This window comes from Dermacentor albipictus, chromosome 1 (assembly GCF_038994185.2).
Source record: "Dermacentor albipictus isolate Rhodes 1998 colony chromosome 1, USDA_Dalb.pri_finalv2, whole genome shotgun sequence".
NCBI classification, from domain to species: Eukaryota; Metazoa; Arthropoda; class Arachnida; order Ixodida; family Ixodidae; genus Dermacentor; species Dermacentor albipictus.
The window spans coordinates 488300115-488323703 of NC_091821.1; the positions used below are offsets into that span (position 1 = coordinate 488300115).

The window sequence follows — 23589 nt, forward strand, 5'->3', positions numbered from 1 at the left end:
AGATAGATAGATAGATAGATAGATAGATAGATAGATAGATAGATAGATAGATAGATAGATAGATAGATAGATAGATAGATATTGCCTCAAAGCTTGTATAGGAGTGGTGGAAGGCGTGAAAGCAAATTTTTGCGCCCAAATTCATATCGCGGCTTCAAAGATGTGTTTTATTACTCTTCTCCACCTTCCTCCAACTTCCTTAATGATATCTCTGCCTTATGTGCGTTTCTTAAATGAAAGCCTTAAGCGCGATGCAAGCCGTAAGGGCCACAGCTTTCACAATCAGGCTTTTCAAGAGCAGATGAAAGGCTGCCAGCCTGGCAGACTGTCTGGGCTGTCCGCTTCGTTTGTTAGCACGCGCTCGTGATATAGATCGATGCTCTTATCGCGTGACGCCTATATAACTGAGCACACAGCGTGCCGTGCGATTACTTGCCTTCCACTACAGATATCAATGCTGTATCGGCCGAGACAATGCATTCAATGTGCCAGATAATTCGTGTCCGTCTTCGAAACAGGTCTGCCGACGAGTCCGCCATCGGAGTGCACGATGCCGCCAGCACTGGTTTTTGCCCTTGTACTTGTCTGTTACTGCACTGCCACGAAAGGTAGGCGCTGCCCTCAACCCGCAATTCGCATCGATGCTTTACATGGTCAGATCTCGCAGTCTCGCACAAATTGCTTTGCACAGGTGGTCACTGCGTGTAACATAAGGACATTTATGCTGCCAAGTGATGTCTTAGCCTGCAAGGGAAATAAGAGTGGCACGAAAAATACACATGTATGAGTAAATGCCTAACGCCTGGCAGGGTACCGTGACGGCGACTTTGGCACGAGAACTGATACTTGTGACAGCCGCAAATAGAGACTAGCACGTTTTTAAAAGAACGAGCTTGGCCTTCTTAATGCGTTAGCAATACGAGTGTAGGAAGCCGGTCAGGTCGTAGAGGCATATATATATATATATATATATATATATATATATATATATATATATATATATATAGTCATATAATGAGAAGCCAACAAACACTGACACCAAGTACAACATAGGGGAAATTGCATGTGCTTAATAAATGAAATAAAGTAATGATAAATTAATGGAAAATAAAGTGGATGAAAAAACAACTTGCCGCAGGTGGGAACCGAACCCACAACCTTCGCATGTCGCGTGCGATGCTCTACCAATTGAGCTACCGCGGCGGCGTTTCCCCATCCACTTTCTTGGGTGTTTATGTGTACTATAGAACCCTGGGAGTGTTAGCCAGCGCCCCCACTCACTTTCAACCCCCTTTCTTCTCATATATATATATATATATATATATATATATATATATATATATATATATATATATATATATATATATATATGTGTGTGTGTGTGTGTGTGTGTGTGTGTGTGTGTGTGTGTGTGTGTACTGTTACGTGTCGTGTATTATGTGTACTGTACGTGTCGTGTACTGTTACGGGACACAAATAAAGACATTATTATTATTATTATTATTATTATTATTATTATTATATTGTTATTGCAGAAGTGGGTGATTACAAAATGTGGAAAATACAAATCACCATACAAAAGAAGCACATGGGAGCAACATGGCTAAGGAGAGCACTCAATAGCATCCCCAAATTCGGTATGTGGTATACAACGTATGGGACCAGGCAGGTCATTTCAGAGTTCAATTTTCCTAGGAAAAAAACTGTATTTAAAAGCATTGGAACGAGCAAAAAAGACAGATAAGTTTAAGTCATCGCTGTTTCTCGTGATTAGGGGCTTTGCACGGGTCAGATATGTGTTAGGGGAAGCATTATGCGGAGAGTAAAATAAAGAGTGTAGAAGTTTCAGATAATTATGGGATGACGGTGCGAAAGAGGGGTTAAACCGAGCATATGCAGATGAGATGACGTTGAAAACATTCTGTCACAACGGCTGTATGTGAAACGAACCGCCTTTTTCTGAAAAGATTCAATTTTGTGGATGTTCGATATTTTGTAAAGGTTCCATATGGTAGCCGCGTAGCCGCGTATTCAAGCATAGGTCTTACAAGTGTTTTGTGTGTAATGGGTTCAGTTTCTCTGGGGGCAGCACGTAGGGTTCGGGTTAGGTAACCAAGTTTTTTTTAGTGCTTTGTTGCAAGTTGTTAGAACATGCTCTGACCAGGATAACCTTGGAGTGAAAAGGAGGCCTAAATACTTAGATTCATATGCGTGCTGCAGAAACGTGGATTTATAGGAGTAATTGAAATATGAGCAATTAGCATGCTTAGGGAAGGACATGGCGACTGTTTTTTAAAGTTAATGTTCATTTGCGAGACTTCGCACCATTCACAAAAACTTGTAAAAGATCGATTCAGAGTGTTATGATCGTTAAGTGTAGAAATGACATTGTAGAGAACGCAGTCGTCAGTGTAAAGCCTAATTTTTACTGAAACAAAGTTTGGAATGTCGTTAATATAAAGCAAAAAAGCAATGGCCCTAAAATAGAACCTTGGAGTACTCTGGAAGATACTGATGCGTCAGGAAAGGTGAATGAATTAAAAGAAACACACTGTGAACGATCATCAAGAAAAATACGGATCCAGTCAACGAGAAGAGGGTTATTAAGGATAAGGGTTAGTTTATGTAATAGTATAGGATGTGGTACAGTATCAAATGCTTCGGAGAAATCAATGAAGAGCGCATCTACTTGACGACCTAAATCAAGAGCAAAACTGATGTCATGTGTAAATTCAGTTAATTGAGTCACTGTGCTAAAACCACTACGAAATCTATGCTGAGCGCTGCACAAAATGTTATTATACTTGAGAAAAGTGATAATGTGTTTATAAATTATGAGTTCAAAGAGTTTGCGTGCATGAGAAGTTAAAGAAATGGGTCTATAATTTAGAAGAGATAGTGTCTGCCCAGATTTGAACAACGGAAGGACTCTAGCCCGTTTCCATGAACAAGGAACTGTGCAACTAGACACTAATTTCTCAAAAATATATGTGAGGTATTGACCCGTCCAAAGCGCAGAACGATGAAGGAACACATTGTTCACATTGTCTGCACTGCAGCCTTTTTTGGTGTCAAGATTTGAACTAAGGTTCAGGACTCCTTACTTAGATATTGTAACATTGCTAATTGCACAGGACATGTTAGTTGTTGTGGAGCAGGGAGGAATTACCCCATTGTCCTGTGTAAATACAGACTGAAAATATTCATTGAATGCTTTAGCAATAGCTCCAGGATCACTTATTTTGGAATCATCTAATATAAATGTCTGGGTGGTGTTTTTCATTGGCGAAATCGAGCTCCAAAATTTTCGTGGGTAATTTTTAATGAAATTAGGTAGAGTGAACTGATAATAAAAGTTCTTAGCTGCATCAATTTTTGGCGGAGTTCTTCCTTCATAAAGCGGCACTGCTCATTTGTTTCGGCTCTCATGTGGCGCTTCCGACGTGTTCTGGCTACTCGACGCTTCAAATGCAGTATTTCCGTTGTCATCCAAGGAAGGTCAAGATTTTCCTTTTTTTTAATGGCACATAGCGCTCTATGCAAGTGTGAACAATGTTTTGAAAATGGGATACTATAGTATTGATATCACTGGTAGTGCATAACCGAGAGAATCTGTCGAATGAAATGCTTAATGTATCAAGTATGGACGTATCATCCGCATGATTATAATCGTAAAAAACTGGTATATTCATAGTGGCGCCTTGAAACTGAAAGATTAATAGTAGCAATAGCAGCTTTGTGATCGGAAATACCGTTCGTAATCTCACACTCAAAGGCACTTGTAAAGAACGGTGCATTTAGGAAATCAAATCTAGTAAGACGGACTCTCTTGTAGGATCACATATAATTTGTTTCAATCCAAGGGATAGTGAAAATTCAAGGAACTCTCTAGAAATAGGGACGTTATCACCAATTACCGATAATGAAGCCCACCAAACATTTGGTACTTTCAAGTCCCCCATGCAGATTAAATTTGAAGAGCCAGAACCGCGCTCTTGGATGAACGCGTTAATTAAGGATCCTTATTTCATTTGAAGCGTGTCTGGGAGGTCGATAAAACACACCAATGGTTGCATTTGTTATATCAATGTGCACCTTACAACAGATCGTCTCGATTTCAAGTGCGGATTGTAGTCCAGAAAATTGTAGGTCAGAACGCAAAAACAAAGGAATGCCTCCACCTCTGCCCGCTTTTGTGTCTACTCTTAAGACGTTATATCCTGGGTGGGGGGGGGGGGGTTATCTCGCAGTCATAGATATCACTATGCAACCAAGTCTCAGTAACGCCGATAACATGCGGGGAATGTGACGTCACCAAAGAGGAAAAGCTTGAATATTTGTTAGATAGGCTTCTTGCGTTAAGATTTATTATACAAAGTTTATCTTGCATGTCCATGTTAAGTCAAGGATTGTTCCCCTGGGAGTGCGGTAAATGAGGGTCAGTGTTACCATCACGAGCTTTTACAAGAGAGTTGGAAACCACACCCCAATTGTAGAGCTGATTATCAACAAACGCATGGTCGTACCTGAGGTGTACCACTGAACCATTGTTATGAGATTGTGCTGTAGCGTCCCATAGTTTTTTACGGATAGAGCGCACATTCGAAAAAAATAAATCTTCGGATATGCGCCACTGGGACCCTTTTAGTTTATAGCCATTCTTTAGAGCACTAATCTTTTCACAAAAATCTAGGAGCTTCATAATGACGGGGCGAGGTCTCCCACCTCTAGGTCTACCAAGCATGTGCAATCGCTCAATTAGAGCAAAATCAAGCTTTAGTACGTCAGTAAAAAAATTCTTACCTAGCGATTGTAGCGAATCATTACTGAAATGCTCAGATTCTGTTAGACCATAAACATTAAGGTTGTTGCGACGCGAGCGATTTTCTAAATCATCATTTTGGGAAGAAAGTGTGTTAATAGCAGATGCTTGAAGAAAAGAGTGCTACGAAGACGCGGACTAAAAGAGGAACATGTACGACGGACAAGGCGCTGTTCCTCTTTTAGTCCGCGTCTTCGTAGCACTCTTTTCTTCAAGTATGCAAAACCAACTCGCCCACATCAAGCTTCTGCTAATAGTGGATGGCATTTTCTGAATCTGGCTCTGTAGGTTATCGTAGTGTGCTGCGCTAAACGTGGGTGCCTGCTGCTCAAGATCAACTACGCGTTTTTCAATGGCCTCAAATCGGGAGTCGATAGATTTGCTCATGTCTGCTATATCCTTTGTTATCTTAGTTCGCCTGGCAAGAAGCTGAGCGAACATTTCGGATACCATAGAGCCAGAATCATCCGTTTGATGGTGGAGCGTTTTGTATGGCCCGGGTTTGTTCGCTACAGCTCGATACAGATGGTTAGTAAATTCGCTGTTTATTCCTGATTCACAGACCATACGCCAACGTGAAGCGTTTAAGTAAATGATTTACACCATACTAGCGTATGTTAAGGTGTTCCAAGACGTCTGCGTTGCCTAAAATTTACCGAGATTTCTTAGCGACAATTAAAGGTACATTGAAGCAAAATTTTGCGGAAATATACTGACTTTTTTTGTCTCGCAATAGGGACACGCTTAAAAAAATTACGGCAACACTGGTTGTCAGGTTTTAGAACGGTTTTACTGCACTTTCGCTCGTGCGATCGATCGTGGCACAGCTGAGACCGGCGCGTCCCACCGCGAGATTGCGTTCCGAGGTAATCTCAGGAATTCCATCCACCCACTGTTGAGCACAGCATAAGGCACCGGTGTTCACATTCCAAGTGGGTTCTGCAAGGCAATTTTAGATCAATCAAACTTCCGGTTTCCTTGCCCTGCAGTCATCTTCAGTAACGCCACACAAGATGGTGCAGAGCATACCCATTATATATATAAATTATATGTATATATACCCATTGTTTAAAGCGCACATGGGCAAGAAGCCCCCACCGCGGCGCTCTCTCCACACGACCTTCTTTATCCAGTACGCAAACCTGAGCAGCTACTCCCTTCTTCGAGCGTGTGCTCCAGCTATTTGCGTGTCTTTGTTCCTGCCTTCGGCGGACGCAAGCTGGCACTGTTGATCGTATCACGTAGACGCTGTTTGATCTGGGCGACGGGCTTTAGCTGAGCACGACTGTTCGCGCACACGCAGCAGCCGCCACCTGCGACCTGGCCAAGGTTCGTGCCTGCTACGAGGACATCATGGACAGCGTGCCACTGTTCTTCGCCTCCCGTGCACAACGTGGTGACGCGGCGGCCACATTCTGCAGGTGAATGGCCCACGAGAAATCACGAGGAAACGTGTATTATACTCGTACAATAGTTATGGCTAACGATACCATGGTTATGGTCGTGTCCGCGCGAATAACGACTTCTCGGAGGTACAACATTTCCGCTCCCAGGAATACATCTCGCAGTTAACGTATACAATATATTAAACAAAATTTAATTGAACACATAAATTGGTGCGAAATAACTGCAGGCCGTTGTCTTTCCTCCTATTTCAACGAACTAATATTACTGCTTACCGCAAGTGAAACTGTCCACCCAATTATTTATTTGATAATGGAATTGTTTTCTAAAGTGCATAATATTATAACAGGAACAGCTTCTTACGCGTTATTTCAGTAGAAATTAAAGCATCGTAACATACAACACATCGACTGCGTTCGAGGCGTGCTGGCTATTCGCAAAAGATGTCCCTCCAAAGCCTTCACTTCCCGGCACTTCCTTGCGAGCCATGTCGTCGCAGTACCGTCTTCTAGTTAACTGTACTAATCTGTGCCGACAACGGCTTCCACAGCGGGACGCGCTCGTTCACGTTCGACGTCGTTAAGTGCAGCCACTACTGGGAGTACTCGTCGTGTTCCGGCAAAGCGGAGACGAAGGCCTGCCGAGGAGAAGCACTGGTGGACCGGATGGAGCGCCTCTACCGCCAAGTGAGCGCCGAGCTCTGCGACGACGCGCAACACCGGCTGCTCAAGAGTAAGAGCAGCGCCTCCTTCAGACAGCTCCCTCGATATCCTTCGAACCTCGAGTGCCAGATTCGAGATGTGACATGCGTTTATTCGCTTAGTCTAAACCGTTTCGTTTACTCTGTGAACTCCTTACTGACTTAGGGTACATTGGACTGGTCGCTTTCGAGCGCTCCAGACCGCTGTTGTGGCGCGCGTCACATTCGACTGGTGCAAGTCGAGCTCTCGGAACACGTTCTGCTGGTTCTTTTAGAGCGCCGCGCTCCAGCTTGGAACGCTTGGGAATGCCACAGATCGGGCGGAGTTCTGGTCCCGTTGTCCCCGCAGCTTTTGTTGGCGCTGGGTCTGCATGGGCGGCATACGCGAGTAGAGCCTCGTTTGTTTACACAAATGAAACGGCTTACAGCCTTCCTGCTCCGCCAACCGATTTCTCTGGTGAGCAGTCGCAAGGTCGGCTGGGTCACGTTTTCGCATCCTCCGTTCGAGAGCTCCGCGGTGTTGCAATCTGAGTCGGGTCAAGAGTGGTAGAGAGCAGCCGAATGCACCATTAGTAACTAGCGTCCGCTCCCGATTAAATGTGTGAAAGCACCGGTCCTCCTTAATTAGCGTTCGGATGACTGTAGGAGGGGTTCTTCGGGACTAAGCGCCCTTTACTACTGGCCCAGTTTGGCTGCACATTGTAAGGAAACAGTGACTGAATTTGGTAGCGTTAAAGCGTTCCTTACGTCGCTCTTATACCTAAACTCTTTTCCGCGTATTATAAGCAACTTCGAAGCCAAATTTTCCGTAGAATACAAAAGACTACAGTTTAGCCGCCCAGAATGAGCAGCGTTGAAGTGCGAAAAGGTAATGGTGACAACCAGGATAGGCATGGAGAGGCGCTAACTTTCATTGAATTCTATTCAATTTTATTGCCTGATTGTGTGCGCGGGAATGGCAACAGAAGCCGCTGAAAGAGGCAACCATCACGGCACGCATAAGTCGGCAAAGCTGCACAACCGCTGAAAGCTTTAAAGCCAGAAAGGGCGATTTTCAATGCGTAAGCAATGTTTGGCAAGCTCCCCAGCCCTGTCATGCCGAAAAGTGTCATGCCCTGTATCTGCACAAAAATGCGTAATTTGCAAAGTTAGCACATTTAATAGTTATGAAAGTTTAAATGATGATGTAAATGTAGATGATCGGTAGCTTTCAAGCGATAAGGAACAACTTAAAGCAAAAAAAAATAATATAAGACCATGCCCATAGATATATATAGCCCTCGTTATAAGCTTATAGTTGGGGTGGGCCAATTGAAACCTGGAGGTGGGTCGACTTGGAATTTGGAGGTGGACCAACTGAAATTTCGGTGGGGGCGAACTTAAAATTGGTGACTGGGCCGACTTGAAATTTGTGGATGGGCCAACTTGAAATGTGGATTGGGCCACCTTAAATTAGGGGGTGGGCCAACATGAAATTCGGTCAGGGGCAAAATTAAATTTGCCGCTGGGCCAACTTTAAATTTGAACTTGAGCCAACTAAAATTTGGGGGTGGGCCAAGTTTAAATCTGGGGGTGGGCAAAATTAAATTATGGATGGGCAAACTTGAACTTTGATGGAGACAGAACTTAAAATTGTGGGTGGGCCAACCTGAAATTTGGATGTGGCCCAAATAAAATTTGGGGGTGGGTAAACTTGAAATTTTGGGTAGGGTCAACTTAAATTTGAGGGTTGGCGAAAATCAAATCTGGAGGTGGGCCAACTTGAAATTTAGGGGGAGGCGAACTTAAATTTCGGGGTGGGTCCACTTGAAAGTTGGACGTGGGCCAACTTAAATTTACAGGTGGGTCAACTTGAAGTTTGGGGGTGGGGAGTGACCCAATTGAACTTTGGGGGGCAACTTACATTAGGCGGTGAGCCAACTTCAATTTTTTCGGGCTGGGCCTAATTGACATTTGGGGTTGGCACAAGAAAATGTGGGGTTGGACCAACTTTAAATTTAGGGGTGGAGGTACTTAAATTTCGGGGTGGTCAAACTTCAAATGTGGGTGTGAGCCGACTTGAGATTTTGGAGTGGCCCTATGTCCCATTGAACGTTGCTGAGCGTCCTTCGAGTTATGAGCGCCTCGTTGGCAAGGGAGCGTGTTGAAACGCATGGCTCGTTTTCATTGGGCCTTACCAGGGCCTTACCAGGGCCTTACCTCACAGAGAGCAAGGCAGCTGCACGTGGTCGCTGCGCTACCCACTGACATCGCCGATGCCATAGACGACTTGCTAGCGGGCACGTCTTCGGCCACAGCATACGACGACCTGAAACGCACGGTCCTGCAGTACCTCGAGCCATGGCAACAGAGTGGGCTTCTACAGCTCCTCTCCGAGGAACTCGGCGACCAACGACCGTCACAATTTCTGCACCGGTTGCGTCAGCTACTGGGTGTCCACTCCGCAAACGGGAGCCAGGTTCCAATTTTGCGCGAGCTGTTCTGGCAGCGCCTCTCGCAGTCCACGCGCGTGGTGCTCGAGGGTTCGGACGAGACGAGTCTCGATCGGCTGGTTGCACTCGGTGACCGCATATACGACTGCTCGTCTGCATCACAGCTACCTATCACCCCTGCCGGAGCCTCAAAGTCAGGAGACCGACTCTCGCATTTGGAGGAAACAGTCGACCGCTTTACCAGGGCGCTGGAGAAGCTGACGACGGGTGGCAACATTGGCGACCAACTTCCGCTCAACCATTCGCCTTCACAGTCTCGCAGCGCACCTAGGGACTCGCCGCGCCAGTTGTGCTGATACCATCGTCGCTTTCGCGAACAAGGAAGTCGCTGCACCCAGCCCTGTTCGTGGACGGGAAACGCACTGGCCAGTCGCTAATGGCGTCATGCGACATCGGCCCTCGTACAAGCCGCTTATTCTTCGTAGTCGACCTCATCACCAGCACCTGCCTCCTCGTCGACACCGGAGCCGAGCTCTCTATCGTTCCCGCCTCTGACGCAAAGTGCCAACGCGGCAAGACCGCAACACGCGCCACGCGGTGAACAACACTGCCATCGCGTCGTATGGGCTCCGGTCGATAACGCTAGAGATCGGACTCCGGCGCTTGCAAAGGTGTGTGTTTGTGATCGCCGACGTCTGCTTTGCCATACGGGGACTTCCTCAGCCATTTGAACCTAGATGTGAATGTACGCGATCGGCGCTTAAAAGATAACCTCACATCCCTCGTTGTACTTGGCCTGCAGTCCAGCCTTACCTCATCTGGCATCCGTACGTTTCGGCCGGTCCCAACGTAGGACAAGACACTTGCTGAGTATCCGCAACTCACGACGCCCCGAAACGATGCGCTGCCCGTGAAACACAAGTTGACGCATCATATCACCACCATCGGCCCACCTGTCGCCGCGCGGCCACGGAGGGTCCGTGGAAGGAGGGGGAAAGTCGCCCACCGTGAGTTCGAACACATGCTCCAGCTCGGTGTTTTCGTCCTTCCTCCAGAAATTGGTCTTCTCTCCGTCTGGTTCCGAAGGACAGTGGTGACCGGCGGCCTTGCGGTGATTACAGAGCTTTGAGTGTCATCACTACTCCGGAACAATATCCCCTTCCTCACATACATGACTTCGGCGCTCGTCTCGCAGGAACCAAAATACACAGCAAGATCGATTTAATGAGAGCATACCACCGAATTCCTGTCAAGCACAGCGACATTCCGAATACAGCAATCACTACTCCATTTGGCCTGTTTGAGTTTCTCCGTATGCTTTACAGTTTGAAGAATAAGGCTCAAACTTTTCAAAGGTTCATGGACGAGGCTAAGCGCACACTTCCGTTCATTTTCGATCGTCTACCTTGACGACATTCTCATTGCTAGTCGCACAGACGAGGAGCACAATGTGAACCTTCGCCTTCTATTTGAGCAACTGTATGAACACGGCCTAGTCCTAAAGTCCCAGAAATGCCTTTTCGGAGTTGAAATCCTGGATTTTCTCGGCCATCACATTTCACCCCAAGGCATCAAGCGACTGGAATCACGGGTGCGGGCAGTCGAGAACTTCCCCTCTCCTACCTCCTTCAGAAAGTTCCGCGAGTTTCTGGTGCTCATACATTCTCGCAGGTGCTTCATACCATCATGTGCGCAAGTTCTTAAACCACTTACCGACCTGCTGCGTCGTGATTTAAAAAATCCACCTGCCTTCGACTGGTCCTCGGAGCTCGAACACTCCTTGTAGGAAGCCAAACGCGGTTGCCTACTGCAGTGCTGCTGATTCATCCGTTGCCCCAAGCCCCAACTCGCCTTATGATTGACGTGTCGACCATGTCAGAGGTTGTAGCATACTACAGCAGTACGATGGCGCAGACTGGATGCAGCTGGGTTTCTTCTGAAAGCGCCTCAAACCCAGAGAAGCTCGCTATAGCACCTTCGGGAAGGATATGTTGGTCATCTATTGCACTGTCAAGCATTTCCGCTTTTTCTTGAAGGCTATAGCTTTTACGTTCTGACCGGCTGCAAGCAGTCAACCTTCTTTTCGAGAACAACCATTCGTCGTACTCAGAATGTGAGCTTCGACAACTTTCCTTTATCTCCGAATTCTCCACGGACATCCGCTATATTTCTGGCACCGAAAATCAGGCGGCTGATGCACTGTCGCTGATCGGCGTTGTGCCTGCTAGCACTGCGGATCTGCAAGCTCTAGCCAAAACGAACCCTAGCTGCGACAACTTCAGAAAAAAAGGTCGTTACTCCAGCTTGCGGAGGCGCCGCTTCCCTACACAACAACATTGGTCACGAGCGGGAAATCGCATGCGACACAGCGACGCATCGCTCCTCGCCCGTTCGTGCCCCATCAGTTTCGGTGGCCAGTATTCGATTCACTACACGGGCTAAGTCATCCGGGCATGAGAGCGACACAGTGGCTTATCACAGACCACTTCATAGGGCCAGGGATCAACAAAGATGTTCGAAGCTGGGCAAGAAGCTGCCAAGCCTGCCAAGGCGTGAAAGTGACCCGGCACACGCGTTCAGCGGTGCAGCCGTTTCGACCACCAGAGAGCCGTTTCGACCACGTGCATTTGGATTTGGTGGGGCCTCTTCCGCCCTAGCATGGTTTCAGGTTCCTTCTTGCATTTGTCGAGTGGTACTCAAGATGACAGTGGCAGAAGCATTTGTTGCTGCGTAGGTGTAGTGGTACGGTTGCCCTTTGCGAATAACTACTGACCGAGGCCGACAATTCCAAAGCTTGCTTTTTTCTGCACTGGTGAGACTGCTCGGCACGCACCTGCATAACACCACGGCTTACCACCCACAGAGCCACGGCATGGTCGAGCGTCTCCACCGACAACTGAAGGCGTCATTCACCGCCACGATCGACAGACAGCACTGAGTGGAAACGCTTCCCCTAGTGCTACTGGGGCTGCGAACAGCAATCAAGGATGACCTCGGAGTCAGCACTGCCGAGATGCTCCATGTATCAGCAATCCGCGTTCCAGGCCAGTTTTTCGGCACCCAGTAAGGCATCCCCCCAGGGGCGGCGCAGCACTTAGAGAGGCTGCATTCCTAGCTCGACCAGCTTCGACCTGCACCTCCCCGTATCGCCCGCGAGCAGCCTGTGTTTAGTTTTTCGACAATTGAAACAACCGGGCACGTCTTTCTGCGGCGCGACTCTATCAAGCCACCGGTGGCTCCTTCTTATGAAGGCCCCTCATGTGTGGCTTCGCATTCAGAGAAAACCTTGAAGATTGATTTACGCGGCAAAGAAGCGATAGTGTCGGGCGATCACGTGAAACACGCCAACCTTGAACGTTAACGCTTCACTCCTCCCGCCATTCACACCTAAGCCTCCGGCATTCTAGGGTAGGAGCCTTTGCAGCGACCACTTTAACTGTGATTTGTAACCCGCTTCTGGGAAATCCAGTTAACTCGCCTGGCCTCCACGTCGGAGTCATTGTCCCCTGCTCTTTCTTGACATTTTATTTATTTATTTATTTCACAATACTGTCGATCCCGATACGGATTATTACAGGAGTGGGCACATGGTTATCATAGAAGTACCAATATGAGCAAAATAACACTGAACAAATAAGAAGTTAGCATAAAAAAAAACATGGACACTTACATTCAATGAGTAACACATTGGTCTGCACACAATTCCTCTTGCAAAAGAAAACTAAGTTGTGATGGGGACTGTTTCTTCTAAATGATTTGTAAATGTTTCTAATGTGGGCTGGGCAGTAACAGCAGGGTTTAATCAGTCCCACTCTCGCACGGCTCGCGGAAAGAATGAAAAGAAAAAAGTGTTGTTATAACGAAGAAATTCTTCTACAGTGAAAGCGTGCTTATGCCGAGTTGGTTTGGTGTGTTTGTACTTTACAAAGGCTGCGGGATCCAATTTCAGCGCACTGTGTAATACTAAGTATAGGAACTTTAATCGTTGAACCTTAGCTCGAATTTCGAGCGTAGCGAGACCTGCGCGAGAAAGAAGTTCGGTTGGTGAATCTGTGCGTTTAAAATGATTATAGATAAATCGGGCTGCTTCTCTTTTTATCTGTTCGAGTGTATGAATGTGGTTTTTGGTATGTGGAAACCATACTATGTTGGCATGTTCGAGTGCCGGTCTGATAAGGGTGACGTAAGCAAGCTGCTTTGCTGGCTGGTGGAATGCGATAAGGTGCGTTTGAGGTATAACAGCTTGGTTAGGGCTTTTTTTAGCTACGTACTGTATATGCGCATTCCAGCTTAGGTCGGATGAGAAGATATGTAACCTCAGCTACGTGTAAGGTTGGGATGGATGGATGGAAGTTATGAGCGTCCCCTTTGAAACGGGGTACTGGGTTGCGCCGCCAAGCTCTAATTTTATTGCCTAATGCCATACCTATATTAAAGAAAGAAAAAGAAAGAAAGCCAACCATGAATTATCCTAACTAAAATTTCTGAACCTCTCTTGAACCGCTATTTGTATTTACAGATTTTTGTATTTGTTATATGTTATTAAATTTTGCTTTTTCAACCTTGAGACTTAATATTGTTCAGTGTCATCTACCCCTCCTCACTTTGTTCCCGTATATTGCGCTATGTTTCAACTACAAAGCCTTTATGTTTGTTAAGTGAAATTGTATAGAAAATAATGGTGGGTGCGTTAACCGACCAATGCAAATTCATGGTGTTTGTGAAATTTATTCTGCAATTTTAAGCGGAGCTAATGTATGGGCGTTTAATGTCCCGAGAAATAAATAAACTCAACTAGCATTCTATTATTCCTTCGTCTTCGAGATGGCCCTGAATTTCGTTTTGTTTGCATGTCTTTGAACTTAGTTCTGTGCCGACGTTTTCCAGGCCACATGTAGGGTTCGCGTGGGTACAAGTCCCCTCCAAAGTTCCTACGGGGTTCGCGTTAAGAAGAAGTATTGCGTCCGGGTTCCGGGAGTGTGTTGGCAACCCGTGCATTTGCAGGTTTCGAGGTCGACGGCGACTGCAGCCCCTTGGACGAGATCAGGCAGTGCATGGCACAACCGCTAGATGTGTTCTTCGCAGCCGGGAGCACAGCCACTGCTTGCAGGTGAGACGCACGCTGTCCTCCGTCTGCGACAGCACCCGCATAAGGTTGTCCAATGGTGACAGTGCAAACCTATAACCACGCGAGAACACTTTCCTCGCAGTCAGTTGCTGCACTGAAGGTAATCAGTTAGAAAGACCATTTCTTTTCTCACATGGCTACCACTTGAATCGGTCATTATCCCTTGACGCCTTGCCACATTATTTAGCCACGGCTCGGTAATCGTGACTATGGGGCTCATTCTCACTCACTTTTGAGAAGCATTCACCGACACATTAATGAAGGCGGACATATCGAAAAGTGTCCGCCTTCCTTTAACTAGCAACCTATTTGCCTGAGAAAAATTGTTCAGGTTGTGGGAGACGCAGCAGTTCATTGCATGTATCACCACCAGAAGACGTCGGTAGCGTGAAGTTTAGCCTACGTTCAAGCAAGCCTGAGCAACTGGTCTGAGTGGCCATGCCAACCTAGACGCGACCATTTGCTATAGTGACGCTCCATAGAAAAAGCCCCATACTTCGTGTGCATTCCGATCCCTTATTTAAATTGCTGCGAACAGCAGTCTCCTCGTAATATTGAGAAGCATATCGCGGTAATTCTTTCTAATCTTTGAGCGAACCCCCGCCTCACCAGAAAAGCTTCTGAAAACTCCTGGACAGTACGAGAAGCATGCTGCTTGTGGGCTGCAAGCAGTAAACGCGAACTGACGTCCCAGCTCGGCCTGCTCCTTATAGACGAGCGCACGCCAAGTTTCGCCCGAGACGCCAGCGCTCGTTTCTCCCCTGGCGGCACGGTTTCCAATCCCCCGAGGGTTTGCTTCCGCCGGTTCCCTTCGCTCGCGCTGAGCCAGAGGAGGCCAGGCTGAGCGCGCGCTGCACGCGAGAAGGTGTAGGTTTCCGTCGCCGCTTCCCTTCGCGGTCGCGCCCGCGTTCAGTTCGCGCTGCGCGCGAAACGTCTCTTGTTTGCGACGGCGCCTCTTCGGATGACCGGAAATTATTATTGTGTTGTTAACTGTCACGACAGCAATGTAAACATGAAAAGGTTGATGCCACCAGTGAAATTATACCGATTCACAAGAAAATGGTACGAAAGAAGCAGACGACAGACATGGATTACTGCGGTGCGCCGAGCGAAGTAAACATCTGGCAAACGAAGCGAGATCGTTTATTGATCACTCCTGAGTGTATGACGGTTTCTATATCTAACCCACGTGAAATTAATAATTACTCGGTACATAATCCTTTTATTCATACAAAAACTTTAAGTTCAACGAGTGCTTGTCCTGTCTTCTTTCTCGTGTTTCGTTTGTGTGTGCGCTGTCTAAGAATGGAAACCACGTCTGTTGTATGCGCTAGCAGTGGCCGAAGTTCACGCGTGCCGAGAAATTGAATATGTGCATGATGCATTGAACATGACCGGAGTTCATTCCCGCTTCACCATCGCACCGATCGATCGGGTTACTGGACGATACACACCCGCGTCTTGGTCGCGCCGGCATTGCTGAAGCAGGAATGATTAATAATACTTTCAACTTCCGTCTCTTGAGTACTGTTAAAAAATGACCAAGCTGTCTACATTGCTGCCTCTATTCCATATTGTAGGGGACGTACTAGTTAAAGTTGTGTGCGCATGTCGTACTTGTGCTATGCAGCGATATATCTTGTTTATTTCCGCACAGTGTCGATAGAAGTCCGTTGTCGCCATCAGAGACAACACGGATTTGTAGCAAACATAATGTGAGAAACTGCAAAAATGACTTTAGCTCGTAGGTGCCGTATGTATGTGCCGCATCGTATGTGCTGACGATTTTTCCGGCGGCACATACGATGTCGTTTCCAATTACCTGCTCAGCGTCCCTTACATTGTTAAGCAGACGCTGCCCTTTCGCCGCATTGCAGCCATATAAAAATAATCGTCAAGCGTACCGATCTTCTTAAAGGCAAATATAGCGTGTGCAGTTTGTTTCACACTAAGGGGAAAACTCGGAATGTATTGCATCGCGATGCGGCAAGCAATGGAGTCGTGCGGCGGCAGCAGCTCGAGCAGGCGCACACGCTTGAGGGGCGGTGTCGTGATCTGCGTCGTCTGCTATGGCGGCGCGCGCTGGCCGCATTTTCGGGAAGCGTGGTACTGTCAGGGGCAGTGCACCGATTTCATCGGTACTGCGGGAACTGAGCTGATATTCTTTACTAAACGTTGTGCGTCGCCACACTCTGATCCTTCATTGGCGCTAATGGAGTTCCACAAACTTCTTTTGACAACATGGTTCATTTGTTCTTTCGAAGGGCCGGAGTACTGAGCGTGTGCACGTATGTTTCTTCACTGTGTGTGCTACCGTAATGAGCAGCGACAAAACGCACCAAGATGTGCGCGCAACGTGCTCAGTCTTTGTTTGACTCGAAAGGAAAACAAAGCACTCAACAATGGGAGTCGAACACGGTGAAACAAACGGACACGATTAAATGAACGTTTTAGGTTCAGACAATGAGCTGGAAGTGATTTTTCTCGATAATCATTCGCTACACCAGACAGACCCTGCCCGCCGGTGGGGAATTGGACACGTCACGCTCGGAACTTCAGTTAGTATCTCGTCATGTCCCCAGCGGCAGCGATGACAGCGCTCATCCTGGAAGGCAGTGAAGTGTAGAATGACTTGATCAGGGATGTGTTCATTCGCTGCACGTCTCAGTCACTGACGATGGTGGATCGAAGCCTATCCTCGGGCGACTGATAGAGGGGATGTTGCGCCAGCGATACTTTCAACGAGCCCCAGACATTTTAAATGATGTTGGCGCCCGGGGATTGAGGCGGCCGCTCCAAGAGAGTGACTGCGCGCTCTTCTAGCAGTTCTTGTACAGCACGAGCAGTGTGGATCGGCGTCCTATCGCGTTAGAATATATAGTCGCCTTCCAGAAACGGGCCGTCAAGAATGTATGGAATCAGTACGTCGTCTATGACTGCCATGCAGCGATGAACTTACATTCGAGGCGTATCAGTGGGCGTCGCGCAACGCTTAGCAAAGAATACCGGCTCCTTTCACGCAGTAACGATGTGATCAGCGCCCTGCACCTGACAGTAGAACGTTTCTCGACAATGCGGCCAGCGTGCACCGCCGTAGCAGAGGACGCCGTTCAAGATCCCGCCCCTCGAGCATCTGCGCGTGCTGCTGCGCTTCGAGTTTTCCCCTAAATGTGAGAGAGACTGTACACCGCCCTTCGAAGGAAATGTCCACGCGCACACACCGCGCGCGGCGCGAAACGTGCCCAAACACGCGCAGTGCAGGAGGCAATCAAGGCGGCGCGAACGAGAGATGGGAGAGGGGTACCACCGCTAATAGAATTTTGCTCCGCATGCGGCGCTCTCAAAGCCGGCGCAGCAGCGCCGCTCTCGGTGCCGTTCTTGTCTATAGAATTTGTCGAGGGATCAAATACATCAATGATAACTGCATTGCCATTGCCAAAAATTCTGCAAACGAATTCTTGAGCATACATGTAAAATATGTAATTTTTTCATAAAAGAATATGTTCGTATGTCGCGAAAAAACTGTGCCACAAACAACTCATATCGATGCTTCCACCTTTTTTGCCTATTTAAAAGGAAATATCACACGAACTTTAGAACTATATGAGTTCAAAACCAGCAAATGAGTACATGCCGATGATATGAAAAACGTGAAGGCCATGAAATGAACAAGTTGAGTACAAATACTTCTATGAAGCTTTGTAATTCAAGAACCTTCTTCACATTTTTGTACATATGCAATGGCCAGGGGAAAATATCAGTGACGCTGTCCTTCGTTCCAATGTATTGCGCAGAAACAACTGTCACCGGTCGTGTATTCTGAGTAATTGCACCAAAATTATAGTCGCAACAGAGAGCACCAGGGGCGTAGCCAGGGGGGGGGGGGCTTATGGGGCTTCAGCCCCCCCCGAAATTTTTTCGTGCTGTCCATGCACCGCTGACCAAAGCGACCCCCGGCGCCGGAAATCACTCTGGATTTTGTCTAGAATGTCTTTTTGACGCTCGAAAAGACATTTAACCGCGAAGATTGCAAACTCGGGCTAGATTTCGTGGCAACGCCCATACACCAGGAGTCACATAACGCCAAGCAGTCCTATCCGAGCACAAAGTTTCAAGGGTGCTTTGATGGTGAGCGGGCTCGCCGCGGCATCTCACTGAGGCCACAGAATCTATGGAGCGCATGGATATCAATTGCGAAACTTTATGGGTATATATCTCATAAGCTCTTGATGTGAGAGGTGCATTGACATTTCCACAAAGTTGTGCTGTTGTTATAAACATTTGACGCCAAAGGTCTATTGACTTTTCTAAAGTCTTACATCAGAACATACAACGAGACAAGCCAAATCAACACACTAGCAGACGAGTTGACAAAGCAGGCAGCGAGGTCCAATGAGACGAAGCGTTGAGGTGGTTCATTTGTGCCGTCATGTCACATAAAAAAATATCAACATTTTTTTTAACCTACGCCAGAACATCCATGTCAAGACACTAAAACCAGCCAAAGTAACTACGTTCTTATTTATTCTTTCTACTTTGACTTTTATTCGCGAGGACACATTGAGCCTCTTCAATTTTTTTTTGTTCTCGCTACCCTACCCGCGGGCTGCCAGAGCCAGCAAGAGCGCATACGTTTTTCTCGTATGGCCCCGACCACCGTGCGGTGCACTTCGGTGCGCATTCGGTTTGCTCTGCCCGAGTGGATTTTCACCGGACAGAGCTTTGGACGTTTTCTGGCTAGCAGACGAGAAAAAAAAAAACAATGGTCGCTCGCCGCCATCACTGTGGGTACTCGAACGATTGCACCGCATTCCTTGAGCGGAACCTTTACGGAAAATCTTGTTTCGCCGCTGTAGGATACTGAGCAGTATGCGTATGGTTCTCAGTGGACCAAGCGTCTCATGTTTTCTTCGGTATTCCTTCCCTAGCCCCATTAGGTGCCCGAAGTAGGCATTAGATTCTGGCCAACATACTTTCCTATGCGCTCTTTTTTTTTTTTTTCATTTCGGTGCCTCCGCCTCACAGAAAAAAAAAATACATTGTTGCGGCGCAGCGAATTGTCGCATGGTGAAAGTTCGATTTTCATACTTCTTTTGCGGAAAGTAATGGGCGACGGGACGCTTCAGTTGCCGGATACGTTTATTATATTATTGCGAAAGCAATTATATGGACACTCCAGGCGCATTCCTGCCATCGCCCTCATGTTTCGTATAAAGTCCAAGGGTTATAACATCGTGACCACGCGCTGCATGCTGTATGTGCGAGTGAAAGAGTAGGAGGGGAGGTGGAATGGGTGAGCCGACGATGGCGGCTCAGTCTTGTGTGCGCAAAGAAGAAAAGCGGGGAGCAAGCGCGCCGCCTTCCGTCGCGCGCAATACATCGGGGGGAGTGGATGGAATGGGGGCGGAATCTAGGATTCTGGGACTCTATGATTGTGCAACATGTTTATTTGCCTTGTTTAACGCATTATATACAGTTACTTCTTCTTACATACATAGACTCATTGGATACTTATGCGCATACTTAAATATCTTGTTGCGAGGTTTTGTGTATACATGCAGTGAACTTTGTTTCCAGTGACACTTTTTTGTCCTTTATCAAGCCGTATTTTCGCATTTGCATATCCCATTGTATCTTTGCATTTCTAATGTACGAAGGCGAGTCAAATGAAAGTGAGCCTACCCTAACCGCGCAATAATGGTTCGGTTCATTATCTGCGAGGCATGCGCGTAGGAGAACGGCATGTCTCATTTACAAAAGTGACACGCAGGTGTGAAGAAAAATGTTCTTTAATGCTCTCATACACTGGGTTGAATATGGTTGCGTCACATAATGGACACTTCAAAAGTTGAACAGCTCGGTGTCGCGAAGTTTTTGACAGCTGAAGGTGTTTCCAAAACAGAAATTAATCGCCACATGACTGCCGTGTACGTTGAACACTGCATTTCATTGACCACTGTGAAGCGTTGGAGCAAACGGTTCAAAGGACGTTGCAAAGACATTCCAAGACTGGCCAAAACCATCGTGCAGAACTCCTGCTTTTTATACGTGCTCTCTGTCGCGACTATAACTTCGGAGCAATTACTCACGATACACGACAAGGGAGAGCTACTCCTGCGTAATACATTGGAACAAACGGCAGCGTCATTGAGATTTTTCACTGGCCATTGCATACATACAAGAATGTAAGCACAGTTCTTGAATGAAAAAGTTTCATTGGCATATTTGTCTTCAACTTGTTCACTTCATTGCCTTTTAACTTTCATATCAGCGGCATGCACTGCTTTCCTGGTTCCGAACTGATATAGTTCTAAAGTTCGTGTGATATTTTCTTTACCTAATAAATAGACAAAAAACATGGAAGCATTGACATCAGTTATGTAGGGCACAATTTTTGGCACATACGAGTATAATATTTTATGAAAAAATACATATGTTACTTTTATTTACAGAGCGTAGCTTTCAAGAATTCGTTTGAAGCATCTTTGGCAATGACAATGCAGTTATTATTCATGTATTTGATTCCTCGATAAATTGTTTAAGAGGAAGCTTTAGCTCGGGCCCAATCCGACGCGGCCTGTTCAAATACTTGTAAAACGCAGAAACGCTTTTCTGAGATAATCCTGCTAACCGCTTTTATTGAAATTGGTTGCATTTGAGAGAGAAAGTGATATCCTAGTGTCTGTTGGAAACAGAACTTCGATTTAGGGCCTGAATTTTCTTTAAAATATTTTGGAAAATTCGAAAATTTGAAAAAATAGAAGCACGACGTTTACAAACTAATAGCTATGCATGAAGAACAGATATTGTGGTTCTGTAAACGGCATATATTTTAACAGTCAAAGCGGACAAGTTTGATGTGTCAATTTGTATCTTACGTGAATTGGTTACGTTATGTACAAGGGTTCTGCAAAAGCCGTATTTCCACAATACTAATTTTTTTTTAGATTCATGTGTAACATATCTATTTTGTCCGCTATAGATGTACTATTAGATACAATTCACAGAATTGTGATATCATTTTTCATTGTTGAGTCACGTAGTTTTAAACTTGATAGTTTCGTTTCCCGAAAATTTTCAATTTTGGCCAATTTTTAATAAATAATTGACCACCTAAATGAAAAATTCGAAGCAAGTAGGCACTAGAATTAAACTTTTTCTGTTAAATGCAACAAACCTCCTCGAATTTGGTGAAGTGGTTGCAGGGAAAAACGAATTCGCCTTCTACATGTACTTAAATAGGAGCACCCGAGCTAAAGCTTCCTCTTAAAGAGGAGGCTGAGCTGCAACGTGCAGCTGCATATATATATATATATATATATATATATATATATATATATATATATATATATATATATATATATATATATATATATATATATATTCGGCCAGTGGCGTAGCCCCCCCCGAACAAAATTTCTGGCTACGCCACTGGAGAGCACATATCAAAAGCAAAATTTCTGCAATATATACATCGGAAATCCGAAGATACAAAGCAGTATACAAATACGAAGATACAGCTTGATAAAGGAAAAAAAAAAATGTGTCACTGGAAACAAAGTTCACACAAAAGCTCAAAACAAGATATTTATATATACGTATAAGTCTCCAATAAATCTACGTATCTAAACAAAAGTCACGTTATATAATGCATCAAACAAGGCAAACAAACATGTTGCGCAACTACAGATTTACAGATCACCGAATCCTAAGTCCCGCCCCCTTCCCTTTTCCCATTCTCCCCGATTCATCGCGCGCGAGGAAAGACGGCGCTCTTCCTCCCCGCTTTTCTCCCTTGCGCACACACCACTGATCCAGCATCGTCGGCTCACCTATCCCCTACCTCCTACGCTTTCACTCACACGTACAGCATGCGGCGCGCGGTGACGATGTTATCGCCCTTGAAGTTGGATGAACAAGCGTGAAAAGATGCAACGATCAAGATAATTGAAAATTTATTGACGTTTCGGCTCCTCATACGAGAGCCTTGCTCACAATAAAACCCATAACAGAGATACAACCTATTTAGGTACGTTTCAGTACATGACGTAAACAGCAAGTGTACACCGTTTGAAGTGTCCTGTCACTTCTATTCAGCGTGTCCGCCATGGTCTGTATGTGTAAAGATTATAGACGAAGACGTGACGCAAGTTTATTTTCCTTGGCCAGGGCACGTGCACTTGCCCAGTCAATATTGTGGTCTGTAATATCCACACGTTCAGCAAGGGTACTCGCGAGGCCACGTGCCGTATCTTGACGTCATGCTCATGCTGTTTCACACGTTTCTTGAAGTCGCCTGTCTCGTCGATAAACTTGTAATCACAGTTCTCGTACGTTATGGCGTAGGCTACGCTGGGGAAATTTTCCTGTGGCAATTTGTCTTTTACGTTTACTAAAACGTTTCTTAACCCCGGCAGTCCCCAGCGTTTCAGTTCTTAACCCCGGCGTCTCAGTCCCCAGCAGCTGCGAAGCAACTGACCACGGCGGCAGTCAGACCTGCGACGCAGCAGAGGGTGCTAAGAATCCCTGGCTCCGGACAGGCCGCCATTGGAATCTGAACCTGGCAACGTTTAACGCTAGAACGCTATCTAGTGAGGCGAGTCTAGCAGTGCTATTGGAGGAATTAGAGGGCAGTAAATGCGATATAATAGGGCTCAGTGAAGTTAGGAGGACAAATGAAGCACATACAGTGCTAAAAAGCGGGCACGTCCTGTGTTACCGGGGCTTAGTGGAGAGACGAGAACTAGGAGTCCGATTCCTGATTAATAAGAATATAGCTGGTAACATACAGGAATTCTATGGCATTAACGAGAGGGTGGCAGGTCTTGGGAAGCATAATAAGAGATACAAATTGAAGGTCGCACAGGTGTACGCCCCTATATCCAGTCATGATGCCCAAGAAGTCGAAAGCTTCTACGAAGACGCCGAATCGGCGATGGGTAAAGTCAAAACAAAATACACTGTACTGATGGGCGACTTCAATGCCAAGGTAGGCAAGAAGCAGGCTGGAGACAAGGCAGCGGGGGAATACGACATAGGCATAGGAATAGCAGGGGAGAGTTATTAGTAGACTTCGAAGAACAAAAAGACGGATTGTAGCCGC

At 46.3% G+C, this 23589-nt stretch overlaps 1 protein-coding gene across 1 annotated transcript in view; it reads left to right on the forward strand.

Moving 5' to 3' along the window:
- The first annotated feature begins 495 nt into the window (after positions 1-495).
- Positions 496-23589, forward strand: part of LOC135912787 (uncharacterized) — a 64803-nt gene continuing 41709 nt past the window's right edge. The window contains exons 1-4 of the mRNA XM_065445338.1: positions 496-608; positions 6126-6243; positions 6816-6958; positions 14363-14468. Coding sequence (XP_065301410.1) covers positions 551-608; positions 6126-6243; positions 6816-6958; positions 14363-14468 — 425 coding nt within the window. The 5' untranslated portion in view covers positions 496-550. The remainder of the gene's footprint in view (positions 609-6125; positions 6244-6815; positions 6959-14362; positions 14469-23589) is intronic.